At 35.4% G+C, this 26,807-nt stretch overlaps 1 protein-coding gene across 1 annotated transcript in view; it reads left to right on the forward strand.

The window, feature by feature from the left end:
* LOC145662734 (uncharacterized) overlaps positions 1 to 26,807 on the forward strand; it is a gene marked incomplete in the record, with an annotated part of 1,843,005 nt that overhangs the window by 825,281 nt on the left and 990,917 nt on the right. Inside the window, 1 exon segment of the mRNA XM_081728599.1 lies at positions 12,159 to 12,310. Coding sequence (XP_081584725.1) covers positions 12,159 to 12,310 — 152 coding nt within the window.

The raw sequence follows: 26,807 nt of genomic DNA on the forward strand, positions 1-26,807 counted from the left end.
AAACGGTTTTTGGAAAACACCGAAATTATTTTGTTTTTTCGGGTTTCGGCTTTTGTAGAAACCGGTTTCCGGTTTTTATTAAAACCGGTTTTGCCCATTCCTAATTTATAAACATGAAACGAAACGAGATGAATTACGAGGTCATAGTGTAGTCCTACACTGCCATATCAAATTTTCAAATTTTGTAGTTTCCAAGAATTCCTACGCACCAGCTACTTACATATATATATATATATGTTGCATCACCACACAAAAAAGTTTCAAAGTTGGCGTACTGTACCAGGAAGAAGACGCCTTTCAAGTAATGTCACCTGTATGTGGCACTGGACGTTGACGGGTTAACTGCAGAACTTACGGGGGAGGGATGGAAGGGAGAAATCTATAAAACTAAATAAAACTTAATAACTCTTGAACCACCCAACCGATCTCGATCAAACTTTCAACATAGACAAGGTTCGGGCCTGGGATGTTTTCTTTATTTCACTTTTAAAGTGCAACGAAGGGTTAGGGGAGGGGGAGATATATATGTAAAACAAGTAAAAATAAAAGTGACTGTCTTTGTGATTTCATCACGCTTAAACCAACCTATCGATCTTAAATTTTTTTAACGTACGTGAGGTTCGCACCTGAGGTGGTTTCTTTTATCACTTTAATGGTAGAACTTAGAAGAGTAGAACGGGAGGGGAGAGATCTATAAAAATAAATGAAACTTAATAACTCTTGAGCCACCAGACCTATCTTCATCAAACTTTCAACATAGATAAGGTTAGGAACTTTGATGTTTTCCTAACTTCACTTTTACGGTGGAACCTAGGGGAGAGGGAGGGGGAGATATATGTAAAAAGAATAAAAATAAAAGTGATCGTCTTTGTGACTTCATCACGCTTTAAACATAGGATCGATCTTAATTAAATTTTCAATATATTAATGAAGTTCGAACCTGAGTGTTTTTTTATCATATCACTTTGACGGTAGATCTTAGGGGAAGGGACAAATATATAAAAATAAATGAAACTTAATAACTCTTGAACCACCCAACCGATCTCCATCAAATTTTCAAAATAGATGGCGTTCAGGTTTGGAATAATTTTTATCATTTAACTTCGACGGCATGGGAGGGATAGGGGAGGCGGAGATATATGTAAAAAAAATAAAAATGAAAGTGACTGTCTATGTAACTTCTCTTTTGAACCACCTGACCGATCTCGATCAAATTTTCAACATAGATGAGGTTCGGGCCTGGGATAGTATTTATCTATTCACTTTCACGATAGAACTTAGGGGAGGAGGTAGAAGAGGGATATATATATAAAACTTAATAACTCTTGAACCACCGGACCGATCTCGACCAAATTTTCAACTTAGATTAAGTTCGAAGATGAGATGTTTTTTCTCATATCACTTTCACGATGTAACTTAAAGGAGGGGAAAGACATTTGCAAATGATCGAAAATGAACGATATTTGTGTCGAATCTATAGTTTTTTAGGTCGCTGAGATGAACAGTGACACTTCTGATGCCAGTTAAATCCAAATTTAGTCCCGCAAAAATTGTGGGAAAATATATATAATAAAAATTACCAATGTCAGTGTCGAATTCATACTTTTCGGGGTCGCTGAGATGCACAACGGCACTTCCGATGCCATGGCCCGGAACATGGGGAGGAGAGGAGATATATAAAAATCATCGAAAATTACCAATATCAATGAGCGCTTTAGTAATAGTAAAAAGTCTAACGAAACATATTACTATTTTTTCTTAATTTATGGCAGTGAAGCGCGTAATTGATGCTAGTGGTTAATATTTTCTTTCACCTAGAACTAGAGATGCAAGGGCTCGGAAAAAAACCGGCTTTTTTGGAAAAAAACTCGGTTTTTTCTGCTTTGCTTTTTTGCTTGGGAAATTTTGGGCTTTTTTCAAAATTCTGCTTTAAATCGATAAAGTAGACTTTGTTTCGCTTCTCTATAACACAGAAAGTCATTTAATTAGTGGTTGATGCCGATAATAATATAAAACCTCGAAAGTAAACCATGAATTTCGAAAAGATATTTTAAACAATTTTACTTCAACATTTTTACATTATGAATTCCAAAGGATTAAACAATGTATATAATAAACACATTTTAACCTCCTATATACAAAAGTAAGCAGAGTTGGCAAGAACCATGGTTGTTTCTGAAAATGCCAAAAACCCGTTTTGGGGGGGCAGTTTAAACCCGGCTTTTTTGGGGTTTAAACCAGGTTTTTTGATTTAGATATTTTGCTTTATGTATTTGTATTACATATTCACAGAAATAAGTTTGTTTCGCCTTGGTGTTATTATTCAACAACGGAGTTATGCTGGAAGAGGTCCCATAAGCTTAAAGAAGTCCGGTCAGTAAATTTCTTAAATTGAGAAACTCCCGCCCTAGCCATCGGGAAAATCCCGTCATTCTTTTAAATGTAAAACAATAACGGGAAAATCCTGTAAAATTTAATTTGCATGTAAAATTTAAAGGTCAACGTATTATAATCAGTACGCTAAAACTGAGTGACACACAATCATAGTCAACGTCTTGCGAATAAAATCAGAAAAATAAACACACTGCTGAACAAGACTGCACTTATTTAATATAAAAACACATTTACACGTGACGTTTCGATCTTCTATCCAAGATCCTCATCAGACGTACACTCACGTCTGATGAGGATCTTGGATAGAAGATCGAAACGTCAGGTGTAAATGTGTTTTTATATTAAATAAGTGCAGTCTTGTTCAGCAGTGTGTTTATTTTTCTAAAACTGACGTATTAAATTACAAATTTAGTATGTAGGTATCATTGAAAGTCCAATCCAAGCTAATGTTGGAAGCTAAGTAGGCAATCGATAAATTTTACCAATTTTAATCAATATATTTAAGCAACCTTCGCTTCTTTATAAAACAACAGGCATGCAGAAATATATAATTTGGTTTCGTTTTGTATGTTTAGGCTTAACATCCTTACGTAATACCGAGGTTATCAAGAAGAAGACTTTCGCTTAAAGTGACATCCGAAAGAGTACTTGGTTTACACATGAAAGAAGGGTTGTGGTTCGACCGAGAATTGAACATGGGACACCTTGATTAAAAGGTGTAAAGGAAATAAGACTAATGCAGATGGTTTGACATGTGAAACGTCACTATGAAGTTCACACGATTCGCATTTTTGTTCTTTTAATTTTTTTAGTTTAAACCAGTTATTTAAAAAAAAAAACAGCTGGCGTAAACGAGCCAACCCTAAGAGTAAAAACTTCTTTCAAAAAATACACAAATAACTAGCAAAATTGTATGTAGTATTTTTACTTCAAAATATTCCATACCCTCTTTTTGAAACAAAATAAAATTAAAATTAAACATAAGAGAAATACTTAGATTTGTATGATACAATTAAAGGCTGCACATGGTTCTGTATATTCTTGAAATTCTACAGTCAAGTTTTTTATAACCACCATCAAGGGCGCCCTTCAGGGGGTTAAGGGGGCGCTTGCCCCCCTAGAGGAAAATGTACTTCAGAATATTGAAAATCCAATAGGGTTTTTACATTAGTTACAGCAAAATTTGAAACTATTTTTGAAACGTCGCTTATACTTCCCCTCCTTGGAAACCACAACATGGGTGCCCTTGACCACCATCACGGTTTACCCAGTCCTCAAGTTTTCTGAATTTTTAACAAGAGGGATTCAACATATCATTACGGAACAAAAAAAAAAAAAAAAAGACTACGGAATATATTTAAGTTAAGCTAAATACAACTACACAACAAACGTGACTGAGTGGTTGGCTTTTGCGCTTCTATCGGGAAGTCCGGGATTCAACCCAGCATTCGACCATTCTGACAAAGCCTTCCTTCATTCCATCTGAGAATGTAGAAATAGTGCGTGTACTGGCCGACTAGGAGTGTAGGAGTTGGCCGACTTCCTTTCTTATTGTTTTTAAATCGTTATTATTACTAATTACCAGCAGTGACGGTTTTGCGAAGGTTAGAGGATCGGTCTTTCGGACTGAAGCCTGTTCTCCAAAGTTGTGGAATGTCTAAAACGAACGAAATATCTATTAGTTATGCCTTTACTCAAACTTTAAGCTCCCGTCAAATAAAAATTACGAATATTTAGAAAAACTAAACATTAGTAGTAAGAAAACCCCTCCCAAAACACTTTTTTAAATTCGCCACTGATTCTCAGTATAAAATGATCTTCAAGTTTGTATCCGGAAGATTATTGCTAAACATATAAACGAAACGAAATATTAGTTATGCCTGTACTCATAAACTTCAAGCACCTCCCAAATAAAATTAGGACTTTTTAGAAAACGAAACAATCAGAGAAACCCCTCCCAAAGTACTTTTCTAAATCTGCTATTGATTATTTGTATAAATTGGTATTCAAGGTTGTATCTGGAAAATTATTGCTAAATCATTGCACAACTACAGTATAACAGAAATGTGGAAATACGGTTTGACGGACATATTGAAAAACGTATGCTTTGACGGATATATAGAAAAACGTAAGTTTAACTTTCGTGCTAGAAGCTGGAGTACTAAGCTCTTAGAAATGAAACACGGATGACAAACTAAAATGATCTAGAGAAGGAAAAAATGTCGATAACTCAAAAGTTAAAATAAAGTTAAATAACCTGTAAAATTGCCCTCAAATACTACATTCTTCATGTTAGCTTTAATTCGTAAAATATGTGCTCCATCCATCTTGATGGTGAATTACAGAGCTAAATATGGCATTCAGGTCGTGGAAATCTTATCTAACTATAGAATATACTATAAGAAAGCTATTTGGATAGAAAAATCATGAAAATGAAAAAAGCCAAAATTTCCAAAATTCTCGGTTTTTTTCCAAAAAAGCCGGCTTTTTATGTGAAAAAAACCATCGATTCAAAAAAGCCGGCTTTTTTGCATCTCTACCTAGAACAGTTAATCAGTAATTCATATGCCATGCGTATAACTAGTATATGTGTTTCTTAATAGCTTATTGTTAGAAGAAACAAAATGGAATTAAGTGCTTGTTGGTCCTTCATATGATTTTTGTCTGAATAATTACGGACACTGTATATCGTATGAGTCCATCCGAGGTCATCCAATGAAGATCAAAGTCGGCACGGTGATAGACATTGACTTTGCATACAAGCATCTGAAATATTAAATTTTAGCAGGCTTACGATTACCGAATTATGGCCAGTCAAATTTTCCTTCATATTTTGGAAAACAAAAGCCCATTCACCGAGCTCACCCGATAAAATCAAACATAGCATGGGATCCGAAAATTACCTACTATATAAACGTGTGAATTATTCTGTTGTGCTGGCTTTAAGTTTCGATATGGGCGGTCAAATTTCGTGTCATATTTCGACAGCAAAATCCTACACAGCCCGAATTAATCCAATCAGGATCAAATTTGTCATTCTGGTAGAACTTGGCGTACTATATAAGCGTCTTCAATATTATGTTGTATAGGCTTATAGGTCCCGACTTATGGGAGATCATATTTTGCGTCATGTTTTTGAAAAAAAATGGTATATAGCTTCACTTTTTCGTGTATTTATATACAACGTACAAATTTTGTCTCTTTTTCCCACAACTTTCGTAACTGTACTTGAATCTCTTATGCTCTGAACGACCCAATTGTAGTTTCTCCAACCATATTATACGTTGAGCCAGCATCGGAGAAAGGTTAAAAATTTAACTTACACTACAATCTTTGTTGCATGGGCATCCGCAGGGGCGTCGAAAGGGTCAACCGACCCCCTCCTGGAATCTAGTGAGTACAGGTTATTATTTCCAAAATAAGAAGTAATTGTTTCAAATAAAAATGTATGTATTTTTTAAAGATGATTATAAAACTAGAGATTCATATTGTTTAAATACAAAAAACATCTTATCTATGCATTTCTACTTGTGTGCTAGTTATATATATATATGATTTTAAAACATTTTTCTGACCAGAACAAAATGAATTATTTAATAACTATACGATATAAAAAATCGTATAGTTATTAAATAATTCATTTTGTTCTGGTCAGAAAAATGTTTTAAAATGTTATTGTGATTATCCAGAACTATGGAGTATATATATATATATATATATATATATATATATATATATATATATATATATATATATATATATATATATATATATATATGTCGACCAGATGCACAGATGTAAAATGCTTATTATGACAATATCTTAGAATTGTTTTCTTGGCACTTAAGAACAGATTACTTTGACCTGCTAAACCTCTTGGTGGGTCTTCCAAGTTAAAGGTCAGGAAAACAAGGTAGCATTCTCCGTCTTCCCAAGTGAACAAAACTTCTTCGAAGAAAGAGGAGACACACTCATCGTTAAAAATATGCATTGCTCTCTCTCTCTCTCAATCTCTGCGTTGCTTATGTGAAATCCCTAAAAACACGTGACTTGGGTTGGCCAAGTGCACAATTGAAAATAAATATTTTAATTTATTGGGCGGTTTCCTCTATAAATCGAACAAAGGCGTTGTTTGTGTCTTCCCAGGAGAGCAAGGACAAGCACGCAAAACGGAACATCTTTAAAAATAAAGGGGGGATGAGTTCGCTGGCTTGGGGCTGGCTCGCTCTTTTTTTCTTTGTTGAAACAAGGAAAGAGACGGTATTTATTGCCTCACTCTCTCCAACCTCTTACCCGTATTCAAAAGCAAGACCTATAAAGCTATGACCAGCTACTTATTACCAATAATGGCTAATCGCTAATCCATATTTCAAGGTTGGGTAAATGATCTGCCTACCAAACCTCCTTTGTATGGAGTGCTATTTTCGGCTGAGAAAGAAGGGCTGCTAATAAAATACACAATCTGTTGCCAGTTGGGAATTATAAATTTCTGTTTGTGGTAGCTAGTCAATGTTTGAAGTAAAAGAGGTAAAGTTAGTTTAGTTGAGTTCTTAACTGTGTGGAAACCGCTTTTGATATTTATTTCCAATTTATTTTAATTTGTACGTGTAGTTAAACTAGTAGTAGTCTTTTTCTCTGCTCCGACAATGGACAGGAAAGGAAGAAAACGAAGATTGATGTATTCTTAAAAGAACCTACCTTTTCTAAAGATACTTCTTCTGCAGTAAGTGTTGGTGCAAGAGTGGAGTTAAGTGATAGTGGAGAAGTGAAGTTATCAAATGACAGCGAAGTGAGTGTATTCTCCTGCAAATGTCCCAAATTTAATTCCACATTTTCTGACGGTGTTTTAAGTGACGTGATCAGCTATGATCCAAATGATATTGGGAATTATACTGATTTATATTCCTAGGCATGTTTGTCGGACACTGATAGGTATGATCTAGTATCTCCATGGCAGCCTAGCCAAACGTATAATTTTAAATAACATGCTGTGACTGGAAAGCGTCCTTTTCTATACAAATGGTTTAGTCCTTGGCTTTCATACTCTAGAAAGCTACAGGGAGGGCTATGTAGCCGTTGTGTTTTATTTTGGACACCTATAAAAAGGGGATTTCAGTATCTTTTATTGTAACCCCATTCCAAAAGTACCATGTCTTTTTTGCCCGTGCTCGTTCACACGAAAAATCTGAATGGCACATCGCATCCACAGAATGTGTTCAAGCTTTTTCAAACGTTATAACTAACAAAACTTTACCTGTTGAACAGAATGTAAACGAAGCAGCTCAGAAACAAGTTGAGGAGAACAGGAAAAAGCTATAATCTATTATTGAGTCAATTGTATTTTGTGCAACACATGACTTATCTTTGAGACGAAAGGATTTCAATTCCTGTAATTTCAATGATCTTCTCCAATTTAGGGTGGATTCTAGCGATTTAAAAATAAATTAAAACAGCACTTTGAGACTGCCGCTGAAAACGCCAAGTATGTCAGTACGTATTCAGAATGAGCTTATATCAATTGTCGGTAATGTTTTATTCCGAAATTATATAAAACTTAAGATTATGTCTTCCAAGTACTACAGCGTGCTGGCAGACGAGACAGCCGATATTGCGGGTATAGAACAATTATCGATAGGAATTCGATTTTATAACCCCAGTGAAAATAAGGTACGCGAAGACTTCATCGGATTCATTCCATTGGATGAGTTCAATGCCGAACACATTGCTAAGACAATTCTAAAGGTTTTAGAGGAGACCGGTTTATATGAATGTGAACTTGTTGAACAAGGCTTTGATGGCTGTTCTACCTGGGCAGGGTGTAGTAATGGAGTGCAAAGTATTATTAGGAAAAAATGTCCAAAAGCATTTTTTTTCACCGCTGCGCTTCACATAAGCTAAATCTTGTTGTTAACAAATTGTGTTCCGTTTCCGACATACGCAACACCGTCGACACTGTTAAAGAAATCATTACTTTCTTTAGTGAAAGCCCATTGAGAAGGAAACTTATTCTTAGCATCCCACTCCTTTCAGATACTAGATGGACTTCTAAATACAATAGCATGAGAATATTTTCTGCATACTTCGTTCAAATAATGCGTGCATTAGAAGACTTATCTATAAATTCTCCTCTCTCACATATAAGAAGCAATGCTTATCGCCTTTTCTGTACAGGATCTATAGGTAGTTTCATAGTTTCTTTCGTAATTATCAGTAATTATTCTTCCTATCTTGAGTCAGTGGCGCAAATTTTACAAGGAATCCAATTCAAGTGGCAGCAAAGTCTCATATCAATGAGTTGATTGGTTTATTTAGAAATCACAGAGTAAACGCAGAACAAACTTTTCAAGCGATTTTCCAAAATTGTAATAGTGTAGCGAAAGAACTTGATATTCACTTAACAGTTTCAAGAACTTCGTCTCGACAAGTTCATCGTGCTAATCCCCCTTATACTTGCACAGAAGAATATTATCGCAGAGCAATTTTTGTACCAAACATCGATTCTCTTTTACAGTCACTAAATAACAGATTTTCTGAGGATAAGAGTGCAGGTTTCTCTCTGTTTGCATTACATCCATCCGAGATGAGAAATCTTTCTAAGTCTCAGTTCTTGCAGAAGATGGAAGAAGTAAGGCGAACGTACAAGATAGAAAATTTCATTTCTCAGGCAGAATGCTGATTTGATTTGTGGAGACATAGAAATCTGGATTGTGCCAATTTAGAAAAACTCACTCTTTTCAACTTGAAGGACCCATCTATATTTTACTCAGCAATAAAAGAGGCAATTGAAATTTCTATTACGCTTCCTGTTACAACTTGTACCGTTGAAAGAAGTTTTAGTACATTAAGGAGTGTTAAAACTTAGTTAAGATCTACCATGTCTGGAGAATGATTAACAGGATTATGCATGATGAGTCTCCATCGAGAAACTGTACAAAAGAACAAAACAGAATTTATATCTGCTGTGTTGGATGCCTTCAGAAAAGAGCCAAGACGTGTACAATTTTTGTTCAAAAAGTAACGCACATAAAGTATTGATTAGTTATTATTCGTGTGCTTTGTAAATCTTGTTTTAATATTTATTAGAGTAATTTAGATGAAACAAATTTAGTGTTTTTTAATTAACCACGTGACTTTAAAAAGAGCCATTATCAAACAAACTTCCCAGATATGCAAAATTTCTGCTTTAGTAGTACTTCATTAACTGTGATTAGTACAATGAATAATAAGGATAGAAATTAGTACTTCAGATCAAACTTAGTAAACAATTTAGTTGTGAATGAAATCTGAAATGGTTTTAGTTACCAGAAATATGAGGACGTTGGCAGACTGATAGTGATCTTTATTGTGATAATCCTGAATGTGGTCAAGGTCGTGCTACAAAAATTTTGAAGTAGTCTATACAATCTTGGTGTACAAATAGATTAATTTTATGTAATCCATTTTGTCATCTAATTTCATTTCGTATTTGTTGCCTTTCGTAGTTTTACAATAATAATAGTATCATTAAAATAAATAATATTTTCATGTTTTTTAGTAATAGAAAAGGAAAATGCTTCTAAAAGGAAGCAGGGGTGTCATTTTAGATCATTTCAGATTTGGCTTGCGGGGAGGGGAAGGCCCCCTCGATATAAGATCTTCACTGGTTTTACTAGTATATTAGTAGACAGTTGAGTAAAGTATATTGTTTCTCAAACTCAGGGAGGGGAAATTGCCCTCTGCCCCTAAACGACGCCCTTGAAAGGAGGTCGTCACTTCTTTTTCGAAAATACGGAGCACATTAAATGGGTAAATATCTTTCTCAATCCTCCAGACCACAATTACTTCGACTTTTATCTCTTTCTCATAATAATAATAAAATTATTATTATTATTATTATTAATATCCTATTATGTATGCAACATACTAATCTTTATAGGGCATGTAGTTTGTGTAATCTGAATTCCAACAAGACAAAAATCATATAATAGCAAGCTAATCTTTTTGACCCGCCCTGCGAAATTTTCTACGTACGCCTTTGCTTTGTTGGGCCTATATTTATAAATTAATTTGTTTGCCAATGTCAGATAAAACTGCCAATTACAACATAGGGCAAATCTTGCAAATTGGGTAGCTTACCTTTAGTTAACGTTGGTCTTAGCTTCTGTACTGCTACAGTTACTGCCTCTCCTTAGAAGGAACTTTTTCTTTTAAGTGAAATAGTCCTAGACACATTATTTCAATAAATGTATGAAGAGAACACCGTTCACAATATACAGAAAGAGTTATGAAATGTAATGCATTGACTTCATTTGTCATTCTATAATTAGGAAATCAGTAATTCCATGTTTGTTCGGGGAGGATTAAACATATTTATCTATATGATTGATTTGAAGTAAGTAAACGAATATACTACATTTGCATAGCTGCAATAACTACAAACGTACTCCGATAACATTTTTAGGGTGTTGACGTTAGCAAGGAAATTGTACTAGTATATAATTCTGTGACTTTACTGCTATTTAATTCTCTTTCTCACTTCTATTTAGATAGTGGCAGAAAAATGCAAAATGGGAGATGAAAAGTGTAATTTGCTGAAGTTCCATGGATGACATTTTAACTTTCTCTCTTTCAAAGTTACATTTAAATATTTGCCTTTTATTTTAACAAAAGAGACACTGACCAAAGCTTAAAACTTTACTTTATTTTAAATTATAATTTGTAACTGTTTCGGATATCTAGCATATCCTTCTTCAGACACGATCGAAATTAATGAAAATACCTTTTATGAAATGCCTTTTATGAAATGAAACCTTTCAGTTTTAAATCCCACGGATATGCCGGCTATGCTAAAGCAGACAGTGATGATGAGAAATGAATGGAATGAATAAAGTGGAAGGAAACGGGAACACCCTGAGAAAACCCATGCACACGATGTTTGTCCACCACAAATTTCACTTGACGCGAGCTGGGATCGAACCAGGGACTCCATGCACCAGAGGTAAAAGTTCTACCACTGAGCCACTGTGGCCCCAATACTTGCCGTGTGTTCCCGTCACATACCAAATGGATACATAAATTACACTTCCGAAACTTTCAGAGTGTGTTTTTATAATATGAAAATAGTGCATGGAATGAATTAATTTAACCTATCAAGTGAGACTTTTCAAGGACAACCAACCATATGATACGATTTTCAAGACCGTCGTCACCACCAGCAATTTATTAATATAATATTATTGTGTACAACATTTAGTTTCATAGTTCACTGGGGTGAAGCAAACTTCTGAAGGTAAGCAAAATATATCTGCAACTGAAATATATGCTGTAAGAGATTGAAAATAAATAAATATTTTGTGTATAGGGCTTTTTAGGTCATTTCTGTATATTCCTTTAGCCATGCTGCAGAAAAATAAAATTCCATTCAGATTCCAAAATTGTTGTACTATTTCGTGACATACATTAAAATGAATATTAGTGTTAAGTGGTAAGCAAAAATAGTGTAGAAGTGAATGTATAACTATAACACTCATTGATCTTAAGATATATACAGATAAGAACTTCATTGATGTTTATTACTTTACGTAAAGTGAATCGAAAAAATTACCTCAGTTTTCGTAAGGAACAAAAAAGAAACATTTTTCATTGTCAATCACTGCGGTATTCAACAGGAAATACTCAGAGTTGCTGAAAAATAGAAAACGTGTATGCTAGTATACTATCGACCAATGTTTTCTAACTATTATCTAATGTTGTCCAATTGTATTTCTTTTAATTATTTGTTCTAGGAGAAGAAATGCAGATCATCCAAACAATCGATATCTCGTAGCTTTGTATGAATGCTTACCAGGATATGCTCTCATCAATCCAGTAATAGATCGTCTTTATTGCAGCAACGAAGAATGGGTTGGAGACTTGCCTCATTGTTCAACTTCTGAAGGTAAGCAAAATATATTAACTTCTACGAAGATCGGACACTGCTGAATCAAGTAGTGTCGTAGAGTAATAACATTGGTTAATATAAACAGGTCCGGATTTCCCAATAGGCCCGGGAGGCCCGGGCCTATGGGCGCAAGCTCCCAGGGGGCGCACGGCCGAGAGAAAAAAAATAAAAATAAATAGCCATAACTTAACATATTTTTTGAATTGATTAAAAAAATCAGGCTAATAAAGCATTCTGATTTTGAAGTTCATTGGAACAAATAATTGTTGGTAAAGTTCAACAATCTTTTGTTAATACATTAACGGTATTTTGTTAAGCCCAGAACCAAGTAAATTCCTCAAAAAACTTGGAATGATAAAATTGCATCGTGGAGTGGTGTTTAAGCAATTGACATATAGGCCTGATATAATTTTTTAATAAAGGTTTTTAGGAAAGTAACTTTAACCAGACTAGGGGCGGAAAAATTTATTGGGCTTAGGGGCGCCAAAATGCTAAATCCGGCCCTGAATATAAAAGGTCGGTCCACATTTGTGGAAACGAAGTAAGCATAGCAGAGCAATCAGAAACCAGTTGTGTAGAGAATTCGGTAGCAGGAATTGAAGTGCTCCGAGTGTAAAATGTCTCCAAAAGTGATCCCATTCTGGAAGGGGTACATCACCGCTCTTTCCGACATCGGATACAGCTACAGTGCAATTGTGAAACAATGTTCGTCCAAGGGTTTCACCATTTCCAAGAAGGGTATTGTCAATGTACTGAAAAGCAACAAAAATACACAGCCAGGGGAAGCGAGTGTGCGCACAGGGCACGAAAACAACACTCCCGTCCTAAACGTACAATGGATGTGGTTCGAGAAGTGCAGAAGTTGGTTACCCAGGAGAATCCGCCGCCACAAAGAGACATTGCCAGGTGTGTTAGAAGATCCAAATCAACTGTGCAGAGGATAATCAGCCAGGATATACACCTGCAAGTGAAGCATAAGCCATGTGTGAAGCATAAGCCACACACTCACAGCCAAACGCATCCGGGAACGCAGCTCTATGAACGGTATTTAGCGTGTGACAAATGGAAATATTTGGTTACGTTAGTCGAGGCTTGGATCTATTTGTAAAGCGGGTTCGATTCATTTACTATCATCCAAAGGATGCCAAGGACCAAACTAATTTTGTCTGCACCTGAAGCGACAGTTTTCCTCGTGGCTTCATGGTGGTTGCAGATTTTTGCTGATTTTGAACTTCTCCTGCATAGAGCTGCACGAAATGTGAAAATTAACGCAGCATACTAGGAACAACACGTTCTGGAGCGAATATACTGGCAGCATATTCCATCGTTGTATGGTGCTGAGGTATCGAAAGTCTTCATTCATCAAGACGAAGCAGCCAGCCACACGGCTCGAACAACTGTGGCATACATGGCCCACAAAGTAGAGACCTGCACGGGCCGAATTTTTCGGCCCGAGCCCAATCCAGCCCGGATGTACGTAGGCCCGGCCCAGCCCGGGTCCGAAAACTTTTGGAGATTTTCGGCCCGAGCCCGGCCCGGCCCGATAACTTTTTTAAACTTCTTGGCCCAAGCCCGGCCCGGGCCCAATAAATTTTCGAAGTTTCATTTTGTAACATTCTTCACGGGCACACTTCTTCAACGTTTGCCTTTATTCTAATTATCGTTTAACGAATATCAATAATTATTAAAGAATTGCAATTAATCGGCCCCAGCCCGGCCCGACCTGAAGAGAAATCAGTGTCGGCCCGCCCAAGCTCGGCCCGGCCCAAAGAAATAATAGAGTCGGCCCGCCCAAGCCCGGCCCGTGCAGGTCTCTACCACAAAGCGCGTGAAACTGGAATCCATGTTATCCCATATTCAGACATCCCTGTCAAGTCTCCCGACGCTGCACCAATGGACTTTTGTGCTTTCGGATGTTTGAAGCGAGCGATTCCTTACTCCGCCCACGCACATTGACTGGCTTATGGAAAGTTTGCAAGGAGGAGTGGTCCAAACTTCGTAAGATTTCTCTGAGCAGAAGCCTACTCCAATGGAAACTTCGGTGTCGGGTTGTAGTTAGGGTCGTCATATCAAGCACAACCGCTGGTTGAAATACGGTTTTACGCCCTAGCGTAGGGGAAGAAAATCGTTTCCATAAATCTTTACCAACCTTCTGTAGGCTTCCGTAGGAGATAAAATTAACTGTTTTCTATGTATTTTTTTTCATGTTTGATTGCAATTTGTAAACATCTGTTTTCTTCGTTATCATCGGCTATCGTAAACTGATAATAAATCATGACCAAAGACCGTTGAAGTATCGCACGAGCCAAAATATCATCTGCATGCACAAATCCCAACACATTACTTTTTAGTAACATCCAATAAAAACATTCCACAACATGAGGTTATAACTTACATGGATGGGAAAACAAGTCATTCTGTGGGATAATTTGTAAACCTCCCGTACTAGAATCAGGAACGTAGTCATTAATTAGGACAACGAAGGAAGGAAGCAATAGACTGAGGGCCCTAGCTTGTTACTCCTTTATTTCTCTATCATAACAATACTTCTGTATGGTTGTCACACAAATCGTATGCAAATATATGATGTCAGATTGAACATGCAAAGAAATAAAGATCACCAAAATTTAGGAGCTATGGACTATAAGGAGCGGAGCTAGGGAAGAGAAAACTTTGAATGCCATCAAAATGAGAAAAAGGCAGTACTGACTGTGAAACTGAATAACTTGCAAAGAATGAAAGCAAAAAACCAAAATTAATCTACTAACCATTGGAAGGACAGTATGGACTATGAACGATCATAAAGAGGGTTACCATCTGGAACTAGTGTTGTAAAAAAACGTTTTTTTTTCTGTGAAGTTTTTTTTTCAATAAAAAACATCGTTCTTTTTCATGTTTTTTTTTCAAATGTCTGTTTTTTTTTTCTGGCAACTATTATTTATTGATTTACGTCGCAGATTATTGAAATAATCAACAGAACTTGAGTCGAAGCCCTCGTAACTTACAAATCTTTTGTTTCTTTGCACCTATATACTAACAAAATGGTGTGATTATTCCTTCCGGCCCCAGGTCATTTTTGGCTTTTTCCTACATTTCCAGTTAGTGACTTATTACTCAAAAACCATTCATTCGATTGATATTGTTAAGGCCTTGTTTTTTAGAAAATGGATGTGGCTATCTTTTGGTGTAAGTTGCATTGCAGTGTTGCCAATGGGCGGGAAATTATTGAGGGAAATGTAGGGGTGAAAATTTATAAAAAATTCCCCAACCGAATTTCAAAAAATTTTGTATCTAGTACCACTGCTGCTATACGGGTTCAAGTCGCCTAAAAAAATCTTTGGTGTGTTGACAAGGTACAGTGAAATCCTGAAGTCGCTTGCTTCATCCAAAGAGGGAAAGAAAAAATTCTTTCATACACATGAAATTTTGACACTTTTTACGCATCACAAGCAAAAATCAAATATGCCGGGGCTACAGCTTCTCTAATTATCCTATTGAAACTTTTTATGGTGCGTTCTGTAGGGCAAAGAGGAAGCTTTCAGGTAGTGGTACGTTTGTTTCAATGTAGCCAGTAAGAGGATAATAAGAGAGGGGAAAAGGGAAATTTTCCGAATTTTCCACCTAAAAGAGGGAATTAATTGTTTTAGCTGGAAACACTGCCATCAGACAGACGAAAACTATCTGAAAATAGCCCTTAGTACTCCAAGAATACATCCTACAAGTATTATGGCGATATATAACAAAGTAAGCATGAAATTTAAAAAAAAAATCTCATTCTACCTCAGAAATTCACCATTTTCTTACCACTTACAGAACATGGTTTATTATAAACCTCAACTGTACTTTCCCTAATTATTCTAGTGAAACTTTTTATGATGCGCTGTGTAGGCTAAGGATGAGGCTGTTAGACACTGGTACGTTTGTTCGATGTAGCCAACAAGAAGGAAATAATAGAAATAAAAAAGGGATTTTTTCCAAAATTTGCTCTAAAACCTGGAATTAAAATTTTCTGTAGCTGGCAACACTACTACCAGACATACACAAACTATCTTAAAGTAAGCTTTGGTATCCCTCTAATATATCCTACAAGTATTGTGACGATATCTAATAAAGTAAGCATGTCAATAAAAATATCTCATTCTACCTTTAAAAAAATCACAGTTATTTTCCCAATTAGAGAACAAGGTCTACTGTACTTTCCCTAATTATCCTATTGAAACTTTCTATAATGCGTTGTGTAGAGCAAAGACGAGTCTTCCAGATACTGGTACGTTTGGTCCGATATGGCCAGCAAGAGGGATATAATAGAGACAAAACAGATAATTTTTCCAAAATTTCCCCCTACAATCTGGAATTAAAATTTTCTGTAGCTGGTAACACTGCTACCAGACAGACGCAAACTATGTTAAATTAAACATTGGTACACGACGATATTTAAGGAACAAAACTTCTAATTACCAAAAATATATTACTGTAAACAGAAAACTAGGGAAAAACTAGAAAAATCAAGGGTTAGAACCTAAATACGAATATTTCGTGCGTTCCCTAATTACCCCATTGTAACGATCTGTACTTGCGTTTGTTAAGCAAGAACAAATGTTAGATTGGCGTAAGTTGACTTGCACTCAGACGTATAGGTACGGATTTATAAACAAAAATTTCTAATTTTCCCCCCTAATTTAGGAAAATTTTAATTTCCCTAATTGGCAACACTGTGCGCAGGCCCGTCCAATTGATGTCAACAGTTAGGTATCCATCCGAGGTATCTACCTGGCAAGTATAAGGAGGTCTTTCTACAACTAAGGAAGCTACAGGGAAAAAAGAAGTAAAGGAAATTCGAAATTAGAAAATTCTCGAATTTTTGACTGGGGTGAAATTTGAGAAGGAAATTCGACACCAGAAGAAAAATAAATAATATGATAAACTATAGTCCAACCATATTTTGCAAGAATAATATCCCGATATCTTAATTAGTGTCCACACAGGAGCGGATTAAACAAATGACACACCCGTGTGTGCCACTTTGGCTACTGGGCCACCGAGTATACATTTGATTACATTTTTTGACTACTAACTCGTGTTGTTGTTGTAGTCTCGACTAATAATAATATAGTTGTAAACAATAACTTTATAAGGGAAATTTTCTCTCCTTTTTACATCTTAGTTCCAACACTGTTGGTGAGAAATGCAGGGTGTTTCAAAATGAATTTTGGGATTTTAAGTCTTCGAAGTACTTATTACATTTTACGTACAATTATAAGCAATGCATCAAGTAAAAGAGCACCTCAAACAGTCTTTGCTACAAGTGTTCAATGTGAGATTCATTTGTCACACGGTACACATCTAGTCGATAGGCGAGAAAGGCCCATAAATTTTCCGCCATATGGCACAAAACACATTCAATTTAGGGGAGTCTCGTTTCAAGTGTACCATCTCCTGAGGATTTGCTGAGGGCCAGATACAACCATTATGAGTGTTCACATTAGCTCTTAGGTGAAATGTCGATTTATCACTGAAGACGACACGATCCAGAAAATCTTCATTGTTATGCAGCAATATTTCACTTGCAAAATTGGCACGTAAACCGTAGTCTGTAGGCTTTAGACCTGTAGCAACTGCAAACGATAAGGACGTAGTTGCAAGCGTGTCCTTAGTATTCTTCACACAGACCGTTGCACTGTACAGATTCAGTCTCTATTAAAACACAAAAAACTTTCTTTCTCTAGTCTACATCTTTGTTGCTTGCTTTTTCTGACGGCAGACAGAAGAAACAAAGCATGTACATGCGTGCGTACAAAACTGTTTGAGTTGCTCTTTCATTTAATATAATATTTATAATTGTAATAGATACTACAAAGTTTCAAAACCCAAATATTAATTTTGAAACACCCTGCATTACTTCAAATTGTGTCATCCTATATTCATGTCTTTTATATACATGTCATCAGGGCCGGTCCTAGTCAATTTGTCTTCCGATGTAATGGCATAATTTGCCGCCTCCCTCTTTCTCCAGAAAGAACAAATCTTAAAAGTCATGATTTTAAGTATGCTACTCCAGCATGAACAACAAAGGTGAGGGTAAGTGCAGTTGCACTCAGAAAGGCTTAAATACTTACTAAAAATGCAATCCCGTTGTGTCTTTTTTTTTTTTAATATTAATCTATTACGTTAGTGAAAGATAAAGCAAACACACCTGCAGAGGAAAAATGGTAATCCTTTTCATAGAATTCACTATCGAGCTTCAATCGGAATGTATCAGTTTGCAATTCCAGTGCAACTAGCTCTTTTACCTTTGTTTCTTGATTTCCCTTCAATATCTGTTAACATTTTTTTTTTTTTAATGTTTCTATCTTCAATGATAAGGAACTTATTTCTGATAAAAACAAGACTAGTTGTCATTACAAAACTGTGATAACTTACTAAATGGAACAGATATTCACTACTATTCGAGAACTGAATTCTTGCATTTGGCAACAACCAAGCAATTTGTTCTCGGATTTATTCGACCATTTGCTTTAGCATTGTCCGTGTGGCCTTAAACTAATGCAACCTAAACATAATTTATGAATGTAGTATTCAAATAGAAGGTCAGCTTAGTAAATGTAACTACCATCATCATGAAGTCTGTTTCCAACAAGAAATATTTAATTTAAATAATATACTTATGACAGATTTTACCGGACCATCCAAACTTGCCCCTCCACGCAAATGCACGTGTTGCATATATGGTAGAGCCGGCATATCATATATATCTAGTCGACAAATTATTTATATATGACATTTAGAAAAATACTATTAGGCAAATTAGTATTAGTTTTTACCTTTAGACAAGTTTTTCGAATTGTATACTGTTCGTGACATTATTTTCGTATTTATTAAAGGCCTGCTTTCACGAAAAAACAAAATTTCATTTCTACTTTTATTTCTTAGTTGATATTGATGAAAACTGCTGAAACCCGAATTGTTAATAGGTATGGCATTCATGTAAATTGTAAAATATTTGTAGCGTATCAGTATCTAGCGTTTAATTTATGTTGCATTTTACGGTGATTATACCTATATAAAAATTTTTAATACTTAAATAGACGTAAGATGCATTAGAAATGACTGTTTGAAAAAAAACGAAATTTAGAAAAAAAAAAACGAGAGGCAATGTTTTTTTTTTCTAAAAAAAACGTACATTTCTGAAAAAATACGAACGGTTTTTTTTTCTATTTACAACACTATCTGGAACGCAGTTTTGCCAGGTCAGCAGAAAGTTTATGTCAGAAATAGCGCAATAAAATACCAATTCCTACACTGGGAAAATGTATAAGTAACACAAAAGACAATAGGAAATACTGATTATACAAGCGTGGAAAGGGTAAACGGTATTCGTGCGTGAATATCGTACGTGAAGAAAGACGCCTATGGGAAAATAATAGAGAACAATGGTTATCCATTGTAGTTTATCTGCAGTTGAAGTGAAAGTTGGTAATGAATACATAGTCAACAACCAAACATTTTTCACAATGGATGATGGAAATGGTCACACGCGTCTCAGCAGCATTCCTCTATAAGTCCTGTTTCGAAATAATGTTTGGAAAGCATTTGGAATGGTCAGGGATGTTTACTGTAATAGCCACATTTGAAAAACCCAAATCAGATCGATCATTCTTTGAATCGCCTTGCGGAAAACTGGTAACAAACAAATAACTGAAAGCAGAGAGAGGTCGCACATTGCCACACCTTAATGCTGAACAATAACACCAGTTTATCGGTGATGAACTTAATCACGTTTTTGAATGAACTAAAGAACACATCAGCAGGTTGCACAAAGACCTTTACATTTCGCAGGAATCAGCTTCTTATAGAACTGAACACAATCAAGTCGCATTGTAAGGATTATCGTCCTTGCTTGCTGGCCAGGAGTCAACCAAGAGCAAAACATGATTCTTACCTAGCAAGTCGAGCCACAAATTTGCTCCATGTAGATATAAATATCATGTTTGGTTTCGTTTGCTGATCTACTTGCATATGCTTTTACATTAGGAAATTCAGAAGCCAAACTCACTCGAAAGTAGCCACTGGGCTCCGAAACAAAAACATACATGTATGGAAACAGTGTGACATTCATTTCAATCACTGTCATATTGACATACGAATGTGTAATAACGGCGGTTGAATCCATGACTCCATGATGGGCACGAGTCGAGCTAAAACTAGACTCGACTCGAAACTCGAAGCGAAGTCGAGTCGAATTTCGATTCGAGTCAAAGGTGACTTTCTCGAGTCGAGTTCCGAGTCGAGTAAATGTTTTGAGGTCGAGTTTCGAGTCGAGTCGAGTTTGATAAATGGCTCTCTCGTTCAGCTCGTTTTAACTTGTTTTGAAATCACTGCCTGATTAGACTGAAAAGCGAAAGCCATGAGAAATGTAAGCAGTTATGTAAAATATTTTTAGTGTTGCTTACGAGATTATATTTTAGTGTTGCTTGCATCTCGTCTCGTCTTGATTAACGAGACGACAATGGATTTTTATAATGAGGCAGCCTCATTTGTCGTGAGCACCAATATAAGTATATAATTCTTATCATCAAGAGTGTGTAACGCACGCTTTTATGATGCTACTTCTTGTAAGATACTCTGGGTCGCCACTACATATATAAACGTGGAAATTTATTATCAGAAGGTTCCAAATTCGGTGAGGAGGCTACAATGGTAACAACTAAGATCTTTAATCACATTGCACGGGACCAAACAACCGTGACTCACTCAATATAAAATTTATTATGTGGAACGAGTAATTAATTTCTTAAATTATAAAAATGACTAATAAGACAGATTTTACTGTAACCACTTTTATGAAACTTGAGTATTCAAATCCATGTACATAGAAATCAATTGTCGGAATTAACAAAGTTCTACATAATACACAATTCATAATGTTAATAATTAAAGTTAATATAGCTGGAATTCACTCAGTGTTCATTTCTTACTGTAATCCGTATAGTAAGTTTCTTCCATATACTGTACTTTTACTTGATTATAATAGTTACTCATGACTTATTTAGTCTTTGACGTACTTAGTCTTCAGAATATTTCTTGGCCGCAGTCGTTCAGCAAAATTTATTTGAGAAGGTAGTAAACACCAGTATATTATATATATAGAAATTATTTCCACATGTTACATTATGCTGGATTAGGTATATGCTCTGCTGCAGCAAACATCAACGGATTAACTTCTTTTGGCGAAGGCCATTATATTTCCTTACGAAATTATTTCATCATAACATAATTATTATTTCATTTAATCATCAATATATTATTATCATTATTATTATATTCTTGACTAAAATAAACCTTGCCAACAATATTTCATCCTTTTCTGTTGCAAATAAGCAATACATCGTACCATAATTGCACAATGAAATCAAGCTTATTTATTAGAACATACACAACTTAAACAACTTATGTAGAATGTTGTTCTAAATATTATTATTACTAATAAAGTTTACTTCGCATATTGTGCCAATGAAGTATCATAGATCTTGATGACTACGACTAGTACGCAGGTACAGTATAATGGAACACTGGCACTGGTTATGGAATACAGGAATTTTGAAATATTTTAATCATTAATTCATGAAATTAGATATATTTTTTCTTATTTCGCGGCATAATGATGTCGAAGAAGGGCCTAAGCCCCAGAAAGAACTTTCTAGCTAAACATCGAGGTTATGTTTGTGCCTTCCATTGCAAAGTTTGATTTTCAATGTGTTATGACTATTTAATAAAATAAAAGCTGTGTGCATTTGCTAATTACTACCAGATTGTAGTCAATCGCATTTAATTACCTTTATCATATGTTTTAAATCCAAGATTTTCTTTTAACTAACTTTTTTTCGAATAAACTCAACTTGTTTTCAAAATTCTGAGTTTTTAAAGTCCATATTAAATCGCTTTTCACTTTTTTTATTTAAATGTTCTTCTTCTTCTTATAATAAAGAAAGTCATTTCGCTATTTGATACTTAGCAATGATAATTCAGATTTTCCGGTACAGATATAGAACAAGGTAACATATTTAATAATTAAATATAAAGTTCAAGCTTTACCGAAATTAAACAGGTACTAAATGTTATTAAATTGTTCTTTTTAGCAAGAATAAGCAAATCTCTATTTTCACAAACAATAAGTAATGAAGAACTAAACAAAATACCAATAATACTGTTATGGCCAGTTGCGGGGCATAACACTTATACTCACAGTAAACAGCTCAATACCAGAAAAAAATATACGGACACCAGAGGCGGTGATGAGAAGATAACAGTATTAAATAATCTTATAATTAACTCAAATGAGGGGTTATAAACAAGTTAACTTACTTCAAATGACTATACATATATGTGTATCAAATAATATACGGCTAGATTATGTGGTATATGTAGTAGGTCATTTTTTTAAGTAAACACAAAGCCTTGCGCTGAATTTGAAACTATTAACAGTAGTCCTACCTGCAAAACAATTAAAATATGGATCGATCATTCGGGGGAAGAGCCCAGTCTGCAATGAATATTCTGGGGGTCTAACAAGGCCTGAGCTCCTTGGTTCCGGCAACACTGATTGATTCGTAATACTACTTCGAAAGAAGAACTTGTCCGATTTCATTATTCGTTAAATGACTTTTGAAAATGTTAAATATTGGTACGCAGTAATTTATTTGTAAATACTAAAACTGGAAAATTCGATAACACTCAAACGAGTTGGAGAACTTATACTTACTAAGCGTATTTCCCCTTAGGTTGCAAATATAACTGCAATACATATTGAGACACAAGGCGAAAAGGGGACAATAACAGTGTTGTTATAGTGTCAATTAACAACAATTTAAAAATGCACGAAATTAACGAATAATATCAAATATAGGACCATTATCAGAATTAACTCTGTAATTCGTTTTCTCCATTTATTTTTCTTTCATTGTTTTCAGGATTACATCATCACTGAATTTCTCCATTGGAGATTATCTTCGTTTATCAGCATCCTACTGGAGCTCAGCCTTGTCAATGAAACATTTTAAAAAGTGTAAACGGAGAGGATGAGAATCGAAGACGGACCAGCAAATTGAAAAACAACAACACTAACCATTCACCTAAAGCGTTACTTACTATGGCTTGCCTAAATAAAGAGACTTTTCTGTTCACTCAAAACACTAGCTTGTTTATAGCCAAATTGATTGGCAAAACACAGGAATATGTAATTGAGAATTCGCAGTAATCATTGTATTCACTAAATTATCTACATTACAGACTTTTAAAAACAAAATACAAAACTCCTTTATTTTCAATCAAATACAGCGCGTATTTGATCAATTTAATTGGCAAAACGCGAACGAGTTGTTTTAAAAGTATCAAATTTGGGTGATTTGCATACTTTAGATACTAAATCAAAAATTTAGGGTGAAAATGAATTTATTGTTATAATAAATGAAATATGATACATTGCCCACAAGCAACTATGCCAATTTGAGGTATCTTTTTTGCTGTGTTACATCTCTTACACTTTGTGTATAATTTTTTTGCTTTCTATGATGTGATAAAATATGAAGCAATTACACTCTGATTACGTATTTGTGTGTGTGTGTGTGTATGTGATTAAATTTGAAAAAATGAAATGAAATCTTCGAGTTTTACGTCCCACGGTTATGCCGGTTAGGCTAAAGGAGACGGTGAAGATGAGAAATGAATGAAATGGTGGAATGAAGAAAGTGAGAGGAAACGTGAGAACCCCTAGAAAACCCACACACACGGTATTTGTCCACCACAAAGTTCACTTGGCGGGAGCTGGAATCGAACCCGGGACCCCAAGCAGCAGAGGAGAACGCTCTACCACTGAGCCACCGCGGCCCCCGTGATTAAATTTGTCATGATACGAAACAATTATACCTAGGTATATATTTGTTTCTTGGTACATATCTGATAATACCAAAACAACTACACACTGTGATTACATTTTTACATACACAGACTCATGCAGTTTGTGGTTATTTTTCTGATGCTACTACACAATTACACACGGATTGCGTTCATGATTACAGAAAGATATACTGCATGTGGAATACACACACCGTATGAAATACTGTATTTATATATTTTTTGCTAAATATCTAACAATACGAAACAATTGTACACTGGTTACTTTCTTTCATGCACAGGAACACATATATTGCTGTTAGCTATATTTCTGATGATACCAAACGATTACACACGGATCACTAGGCAAGATGAACGTCTGGTGGTTTGCCATTTCTTTTCATTGAATGATGACGTCCTAAGGGCGGAACTTTCAATTCAACGTGAGATACGAACCAATATTGTGCCCCCACAGGGAATCGAACCCGGGACTCCTTGATCAAAGGAGGAGCTTATCCACTTATACACCGGTGATATTATGTATGTAGTAGAAGTATGCAATATATCGTTCAGCTAACCATAAATTTATTTTAAAAAGTTCTCTTACGTTTGTTTGTTTTTGACCCAAATGGTCGTAGTAGATTCAAACAACATAGAAGAACCGAGAAAATCAGCCCTTGCGCAAACGCAACAAACTCGTAGTTGCGATAATGCACTAATTTTACACTATGTGCAGTAACGTAGCACAAGTTCTGATCTATTGGGGCATATTTCCAAATGGAAACAGCTTGGTCCCCAAACATAGTGAGTTTACAAATAAATACATAGTAAACTCATGACATTTGGGGGCAAACTAAATTTTGGGGTGACCCGTGCCCGCATGTCCCCTATCTATATCCGTGACTATATGGGTGATTGCTTCCAAGACCGGGAGAGGGATGATTGTGAAAGCGCCAGCTATTTAGACATGTCTCATATCACTTCCATACGAAAGGATACTTTCTTGAAATACACCATATTCTGGCACTGTTACTCTCAAGTAACACAGTTTTCTTAGACGGAATTACTACTTTGGGTAAGTTAAATATTACTATAATATTTTACATCAATATCAAGTGAACCTCCGCCTAGCGTGTAGTCAAACCGCAAAACAAAACTTTATTTCTTCAGTGCTGCACACAATAAAACACACAAGACGGAAACGTCAGTACTCTAGTGACATATAAGACTAAATTTTCGAATTTCCGGAGCGCAAAAGAAAAAAAAATCCAACAAAAGAGATGTTGCTCGTACGCATAATCGCCAACTGGAAGACATACAAATATGCTCGATGCTCGTGAGGAGAAATATAAAACTTTCGTGTTGCTCAGGAGCAAAAGGTCAAATATTCGTAAACAAACTAAAGACTAATCAATTGCCGCGTTGTAATCGTGGTTCAGTGGTCAAGCTGCTGAACTAGTAATCTGAAGGTTCTCGAATTGGATCCACGAGGAGCCCATATCTTTTTTCTTTTAATTTAGAATTTTTGGTGGCGATTGATCGCCAATGACACACGTTTTATTATCTTCAAATATTTGAATACTCGGATGTTTCAATACTTGAACTATCAAATCTTCAGGAATAATTATAATAATAATCATTATTATTATCTTGTAGAAGATTAAAGGTTGGGAACTTATTATCGCTCAGGCCATATCATTACAAGCAGAAACGTGACATTTGGCAAGAATATTTCGGTTTTGTTTAGTGTTGCCCACGAGAAGAGGAATTTCTCATCTCGTTTCTAAAACAAACATAATAACATGCAGTTCCTCCGTCGCTAAGCGATTAGCGTACGCGCCTTCGGCGTGGAAGATTCAGGTTCGGTTCTCGGCGGGAGCTCATGTGGTTCGGATTTCACGTTAATCAGTAGGTCCACGTCTCATATAACATGGCTGCTGAACGAGACGTTAAACTCAAAATCAACTCAACTCAAAATAACATGAGAATTAACATTTTACATTCGAGACGGCACAAAACTAACTCAAATTATCGTCTCGCTTTGGAAATGAGAATCAAGATGAGACAAAAAGTATTGTAAACATTTCTCGTCTTATCTATATCCCCGAAATAGTGTATGACCATTCTTTAAGTAACAATTGCTTTGTAGACTGAATCTTATACGTTATTTTGTTACTTTGTATTTTGGAGCTCATTAAGTTTATTATGATCTGTGTAGGTATTTTTGTAACAAAGCTTTTATAATTACTTCTGCACATCCTAAAAGTTAGTTTATTATATGCATTACTGTTGAGTAATATTCAGTTATTTTTATTACAGTTATTTCCCTTAAAACGTACAGTGGCGAAGCGTAATCCCACAAGTAGGATATGCCCAATAAACTAATAACACAAATAACTTTTAATTTATTATAAAATGTTTAAAATTATGGTCAAAATTCTATTTTCCTTATTGAGAGAAAGAAAAGAAACTATCAAATCTATTTGTTTAAAGATCTTTCTAGCTGTATTTCTAACACTGTTTACAGTTAAATTTATGTGCTTGTATACTAGAGTGCGCCGAAAAAACATTTTTTCTTTGTTTGAAACGCTATACTGCGGAAAAC

The sequence above is a fragment of the Thermobia domestica genome, chromosome 10, assembly GCF_964235325.1.
Source record: "Thermobia domestica chromosome 10, izTheDome1.hap1.1, whole genome shotgun sequence".
Taxonomy (NCBI): domain Eukaryota; kingdom Metazoa; phylum Arthropoda; class Insecta; order Zygentoma; family Lepismatidae; genus Thermobia; species Thermobia domestica.